This window comes from Carassius carassius, chromosome 1 (genome assembly GCF_963082965.1).
Source record: "Carassius carassius chromosome 1, fCarCar2.1, whole genome shotgun sequence".
Taxonomy (NCBI): Eukaryota; Metazoa; Chordata; class Actinopteri; order Cypriniformes; family Cyprinidae; genus Carassius; species Carassius carassius.
The window spans coordinates 36,242,048-36,249,520 of NC_081755.1; the positions used below are offsets into that span (position 1 = coordinate 36,242,048).

The following is a 7,473-nucleotide window of genomic DNA, read 5'->3' on the forward strand; positions in this document are numbered from 1 at the left end:
CAGACTATCTAAACAAAACAGTCAGTACAGAAATGCTCTGTTCTGACAAAAGCAAAAGGACTGAATTATCATTAGCAGGATCAAGTCTACATGTACAAAGATGGACAGATGAAGAGAGAGAACACAGAGAAAGATGAGAAGAACGGCATGAGCGTGACAGGAAGGATGTCAAAGGGGATCTGGCTGTTCATTCATAAAGACTAATCGATTCACGGGAGGAAAGTGCTAAGAAAGCATTTGTGGGCTTTCTGTGCTCCCGGCAAATTACACACTGATTGATATGGATCCTATAGCAGCCAAGTGTCGGATTTATGAACTAAATCTGTAGATATGGACACACACATTCGAAAGCAATGCACACACAGAGCTGTGTTCAGGGGTGTAATTTTCTGATTTATTTTAGGGTTTATCTTGTGAGCCAAGACCTAAAACCTCGCAGTAAATCCTCTTTTATACACAAAATCAAACACATATATTCAAACAGACTGACTAATAACTTAGTAAAGGATTTTGGGGCCTAAATTAGCCATTATTGTGGCCCAACTAAAAAAAATCCTTTGAAAAAATCTACCCTTTGCAGAAACAGACAGCGCTCCAATTAAATCAGATTGAGTCTGGAAAGAAATAACTGTCATTTAAGCGTCCCTGCTGTTATAAAGCCCCGGTGAATATACCAGCACCTGTTTGTGTGTGTGACTGAGAGAAACAAGAAGAGAACTAGTCAAAGGATAGACGGACGCCCCTCAAGGTTACCTGTCACAGCAATGTCATTGCTGGAGGATGGGGTATCCCATGTTGCCATACACTGTGGATTAGATCTCTGGCTGATGTTTAGTGCAGCAGCAGTGATACTCTACAGTTTCCTCTTAAAAAAAACACTGCGTCCAATCATCCACACACTGTCATAAAACCATTATGTCATTGTTAGCCAATCACAGGAGAGTTCATGGATATGATGGCAGAGCTCTACTGAGGTTAAATGCATTCAGATTAACCTGCAAAAATGTAATTTAAGATAGGAATATTGAAGTACACACAGCTATCAAAAATTCATAAACCGTAGTAATAATGAATATTTATCCCTTATGAATTTACTGTTACAACTATAATCTTTTACAATTCAATAAGCCTGGTGTTTTTTAATATAGCCAAAGTATTTTTTTATTTACACCATTGTGTGAATGATGATTGCACATTACCGCATTTTACACTGTATAAATACCAAAATAATATACACTTATATCAATACAGGATATACTGTTCAATTGTTTGGGATAAAAAAGAGACATTTATGATGTTTTCTATTTCGATTTGAAATAAATTATATTCTTTTGAACTTTATTAAAAAAGTTAAATGTATCTTGGTATCCACCAAATTAAGCAGCACAATTGTTTTCAATTGATTGGAGAAAAAAGATTGATTGATAATTATTGACTGATAATGATTCTGTTTCTTGAGCAGCAAATCAACATATTAAAATAATTTCTGAAGGATCATGTGAGTAATGATGCTGAAAAATCAGTTTTACCATCATAGGAAATGACATTTTAAAATGTATTAAAATAGAAAACAATTATTTTAAAATGTAATAATATTTCACAAAATTACGGTTTATAAATTAAATGCTGGCTTGATAAGCATAAGACACTTCTTTCAAAAATCATTTTGAAATGAATAACACATGTTGCGTTTTGCACAGCTAACCTTTGTACAGTTTAGTCACTGTAAGAAACTTAAAACCCAAAACACATAATTCTGGCACTCTAGATATGGAGGTTAAGTAATTTCCCTGTTTTCGTTCTGTCATCTGCAAAATGACCACTTCTCTTCTCTCATATGAGGATGTACAGTAAGTGTGCTGCTATACAATCACTGTATTATATTGAGCCTCCCTTTCAAACCCTGTTACACTAATTCAAAATCCATACTGAAAAACTGGCATAATGTAAATCCTCTCTCAATCCATGGCCTTATATTCAGACAGTAATATTAATGCAAGGCTTGTTCTATACAATTACACACGAATGAAAAAACACAAACCATCACTAGCACACTATTACAGCACCTCAGGTTATAGTCACGCAGCAGCAGAATACAGCTGTCAGTCCAGTTTGAAGTGCTAATGCTGTTCTTCTCATAAACATTTCAGTATACAGCCACATTTTTAACCACAGATACAACCTACATTTTGAGCAGCCACAACCAAATTTTGAGAAGGGTTTGTGGGTTGTATTTTTACTGGAAATTAATAATATTTGAGATGTAATTCTGTGGCTGTCTCTCATCAAGTTTTTAAATGTTCTCTGCGAATTTGCACTCTTGTCAATGAGATATTAGATCATTGCACTTTTTCCCATTCTGACCTATAATTAACAAAATTTTGAGTGTTGAGTGTTGAGTAATACTGTAGCTTCTGCTCCTCCTACAGTGTGTTGAAGTTTACAAATAACAAGATACAAGAAGATAACAAGATGGTTTCCTGCCTAATAATACTCTCAGGTGGAGCTTTGATTATCCTGAATCAGAAAAAGGAGCAAATCCAAGCTGATCTGAATCATAGTGTTTTTACACTTTTACTCAGCTACCAAACTGTGCTCTACCAATCAGCTGAGAAAACAGAAGGGAGATCTTGACTTGTGAGGACAATTGTAAATATTAAACTATTACATTAAGTGCACTATCATTACACATCACTGTGGTGAAATATGAGTCAGGAAAGTGGACTGACTCCTGTTGTATTTTCAGGACAATTTGAGATAGTTAGTATGTGAGATAGTAACTAAATAGTTGAATAAAGAAGCAGACAAAGACAACACATTTTACAATGCCGCACACAAACAGTTTTAAAGTTTTAAAGTTTTATTCAAAAAGTATGCATTAAACTGATGTTTGGAAAGAGAATTATGTACTATATATGCTACAGCATTGGTATTGGGAAACATTGAAAAGCACATCACACAACACAATATCACACAACCATGGGAATGAACACACACACTTGCCATAATAATGAACCAAGATCACACCAGAAATCTCAACATCTTCAAGATTCATCCAGGAACTCTTTCTCCTTCATCTCTCTATCCATTTCTTTCATCCCATTAGTGCTTTCATCCCCCTGTTTTCCTTGATCTCCATTTTATGCTTTCATTACACCCACCTGTTTTTCTTGAAACGTATTTCTCCTTTTCATTTCCTCAGAGCAATGCTCTTACACTCTGCTCTGTCCTCCACACCTTCGACACCTCCACTTTCTGCAGCCTTCGCTCTCTATAGAGTGCAACACTCAGGTTCCGGAAGTAAAAACTAATTTCCATTCATTCTTCTCCATAGGGAAATTTAATTTTAACAATAACTAATAATCTTTAAAGAACTGTTGTGAGCTCTGAGGTTGTTTATGCTCTTTTCAAACACATCTGTTCACATTAATTCACCTTATTTTTAACAGCGGAATTTGTGGTGAAAAACTACATTGCCCATGATGCTGTACAGAAAATCCCACCGATCAGGGAGTCACAGTGAGCAAAGCACACCAAAAGATCTTAGGTCTGCCCACTCCCAAGAAGCACCGCAAATGATGTAATCGAGGCAGTCTCCCTACACTCTCAAAATACGTGTGTGAATGTGTGTGTGTGTGTGTGTGTGTGTGTGTGTGTGTGTGTGTGTGTGTGTGTGTGTGTGTGTGTGTGTGTGTGTGTGTGTGTGTGTGTGTGAATGTGTGTGTGTGTGTGTGTGTGTGTGTGTGTGTGTGTGTGTGTGTGTGTGTGTGTATAAAACCATATTTCAAAAACCACACTAACCACATTACATCAATATTGAATGCTGGTAACTGGTATCTTGCTGGTAAAAAATGGTCTAAAGGCCTTGACACACCATTCGACCGACGATTATGACAAAAACAAACAAACCTTTCCTTTCACTCAGGCACAGAATTTACATGATAGCTGGCTGTTGGCTGCAGTGTTTGCGGTGTATTTAAGTGCAGCTTTTTGGCCCAGATGCACACAATGTGAGGTTACAACACAGCTAGCTTTTATCTCCCCTAGTTCTGTAATGTTGATTTGGCCTTAACACAGTGGTTTTTCAAACAAAAACAGGAAATATTTTAATTCTGAATATTATTTATATAATTCTGAAATGAAATATATCTTTGAAAAACAATGGATCTTACAGTCTTGGAATACCTGGATAAATGAGGTAGTCCAATTAAGATTTAAGTGAGATTTCTAGACCTGGAAAAGTCATGTAAATTAATAAAACCTTATAACTCCATGGGCGTTTTTTTTTTTTGTTAATTTCTGGAATATGCATATTTCTATTTATGTACTCTTTAGTATATATATATATATACTGTACTGTATATATATATATACTATTATATAGTATACACTATACTACTACTATATATACTATTATATATACTTTTTTATACATAATTATATATATATATTGTTTTTTTATTTGTCCCTCGCCTTAATCCTTATCCAGTAATTTACGAACGACTGGAAAAATCATTGGAGTTAAAATAATGTTGAAACAACTGGTCTAGCAGTGTATGACCTGCTATAAATCAGTAAGATTTTTCAACAGGAAAAGAAAGAACAGAAGGAGAGAACTTGTCAGATAACAAGAACCTGTCTTGTTCTACTGTTCTTGAGATTATCTGTAGTGAAGCTCCTGTAATAAGCATAAGTGTTCTCCATCTACTTCTGTTTCTTCTTTTGTAGGCATACCAGCCCTCTCTTTTGTGCTTCCCAAAGCTGATCTGGGAAGCAAGCAAGCATGCATTCCCTTAGTTTCAATCGATCTCTCTATCTCTCATCTACTGTACGTGTATATGTGCTTTACTGTGTTGAAGATTTTTCTCGTCTTCTCTAGTAGCATTTCTGTCTCAGGCCTCATATGGAAACTTCTTATCATTCTTCTCATGCTTTATTTTTTCTCCCAGCAGACTTCAGGGACAAATACCTCTAAGAACCTCTTTGCCCATCTCTCTTCCATTGGCTTTTTCTATCTTTTTTTGTTTTTCTGCCTGCATTTCGCAGCCTTCTTCCTGTAAGAGTTACTTTGAAACTGAAATACAAGACAGAAGAGGAATCTCTTTCTCAAGAAAAAGAATGCAAAATGCAGCATGATGCTAAACTGCTGTAGGTGGTAGCCTGGATGTTTGTATGCAGTTGCTTTGTAGTTCTTCAACTAAGAGTTTATTGGTATATTGCTATATGGTAGCTAGGGTGTTTTGGGTGGTCATTAAGCCGCTGTCACATTAGACTTTGTCTTTGATCATGCAAAATTTCTACAGACACAATTTCACCATATGAATCATCAAATGTCAACTTTGGAACAACAAAATTAAGGAGCCTGCATTTGTACAAAAAAGTTGGACTACACCTTAAAGGGACAGTGCACCCAAAAATGAAAATTCTATCATTAATTACTCTTTTGTTGTTCTAAACCCAGAAGATCTTTGTTTGTCTTCGGAACACAAATGAAGATATTTTTTGATGAAATCTGTGAGCTTTCTGACCCTGCACAGACAGCAATGTAACTGACACATTCAAAGCCTAGAACGATAGTGAGGACATCATTACTAGAAAGTATACTGGTAGCTTCATAAAATTATACTTGAACAACTGATGTCACAAGGACCATTTTAACAATACCCTTACTACCTTTCTGGGCCTTAAACGTGGTACAAAACTCTCAGATTTCAACAAAAATATTTACATTTTTGTTCCAAAAATAAATGAAGATCTTACAGCTTTGGAACAACATGAGGGTGAGTAATTAATTACATTTTTGGATGAACTATTCCTTTAAGAAGCCATAATCTGGCATCATTTATCACCCTCAAGATCACAAAAGAATATATTTTGGGGAGTAAAAATTGTCCTTAAAATGAAAGTCAATGTCATTTCAATGTTGATTTAGACCTCATTGATTTTCACTGTGTGGACAAAAAGAATTTAACATTCTTTAAAAAAAATATAAAGGTTTGGAATGACATCAAGGTGAGTAAATAAAATCTTTATTTCTGAGTGAAAATGTCTTAAGAAATTTTAAAATTGAAATTGTTTTATAGTCCAACAGATAAGCCCACATGCTTAGAAAAGTAATAGCAAAAAAATAGCACTTCTACTCAACAAACCACAATTTGAGGTCCGTAGCGTAAACAATGCGAGTCAAGTTGCACATAAGTTAATTCCTTGGGGTTCAAACAGTAATTGCCTTCACAAGCGCCACAAAACTCTCTCCGACAACGTGCTCACACACTCACTTCAGGTTTAATGGGTGTGATGACTTCCTCTGCTTCTTATGGTATTCCTACACAGCCACTGAAAGCTCAGACACGAAACCACAAATACACACACCCACACGCAAGCACGCACACACACACGTTCAAGCATCATTGGCGATGCTTGTTTTCACCCTCTCCCTTTTTCCTATCCTCCCGTTTCTCCAGGAATGGATCCCTCAATTCATATCTGAGCTCCCACACCCACTGAGCCATCCTCACCACTCCCATCCCTGGAAACCCTGCTCACCGGCAGAGCCCTTGGATCCCACAGACACAGAGCAATCGGCATGAAGCACCAAAAGACACTCTGCATATAAACACACACACACAAACACATACACACACCCTCCAACCCCACCTTGCCCCACCCCCCTCACCGAAAAAAAAAACCTTGGATGAGGAAAACAACAAACACAGCAAACAACAAAATACTGCTACATAAGAATGGATGAAGATAAGGTTGACGTGCCTTGGGATGGTGCATTTCCCATAATGCCTTCACTGTGCTCCACTGCCTACAAGAGAGAGCCACCAGCCTGCTTCCTGATCCACCCTCCTGGTCCTCCTCCTCTCTCTTGTCTTCACTCCGTGTCGTTAGCCTCTCCCGGAGCCGGCTGCGCTTCTATTCGCTCCGTTTTTCCTTCCGTCCCAGCCTTCCTTTGTCTCGCTCGCTCGCTCCTGTCCTCTGTTCCTCTCCCTCTCTCTCTGAGCGTGCGAGATGGGCTTTCTCCAGCTGGTTCTCGCGGGCAGCGCCGTACGCGTGTGAGGCGATGTGTGTGTGTGTGTGTGTGTGTGTGTGTGTGTGCAACTCAGGGAGAACGAATGTGTGCGGTTGTGTGTGTATGCATGTGTGTGTGTGTGTGTGTATATCCTTGCTTTGCGCCGTACAATTAAGCTGGTTTACGAGTGTTTACGGTTTACGGGAGAAGCTGCAAAGAGCTTTTACTAAACACACAGCTTGAACTAAGCAAAAAGAAAAAAAAACATTCAGTAACAGATTAGCATGGTTTTGTTGTTATCCCCTCTCTCTCTTAAAGGTACAGTCTGTTCTCTGCAGTGATTGTGCTAATCTCTTGTCTCTTTGCCCTTCTCTCTTTTTCGGTCTCTGCAGACTTCTTTGTAGAGGAATATTAGGAGCTCTAGGGATCGGAGCTCTCCGTGGTTCTGAAAGTCA

General features: G+C 37.7%; 1 protein-coding gene across 11 annotated transcripts in view; it reads right to left on the reverse strand.

Moving 5' to 3' along the window:
- srcin1a (SRC kinase signaling inhibitor 1a) overlaps nucleotides 1-7,164 on the reverse strand; it is a 113,801-nt gene extending 106,637 nt beyond the window's left edge. For 8 of the 11 annotated variants that reach the window (XM_059557601.1, XM_059557626.1, XM_059557573.1 and 5 more), the window contains exon 1: nucleotides 6,769-7,164. In XM_059557601.1, the coding sequence (XP_059413584.1) occupies nucleotides 6,769-6,790 (22 nt within the window). In that variant the 5' untranslated portion in view covers nucleotides 6,791-7,164. The remainder of the gene's footprint in view (nucleotides 1-6,768) is intronic. The other 3 variants (XM_059557650.1, XM_059557587.1, XM_059557658.1) reach the window with 3 other exon arrangements.
- Nucleotides 7,165-7,473: the final 309 nt, after the last annotated feature.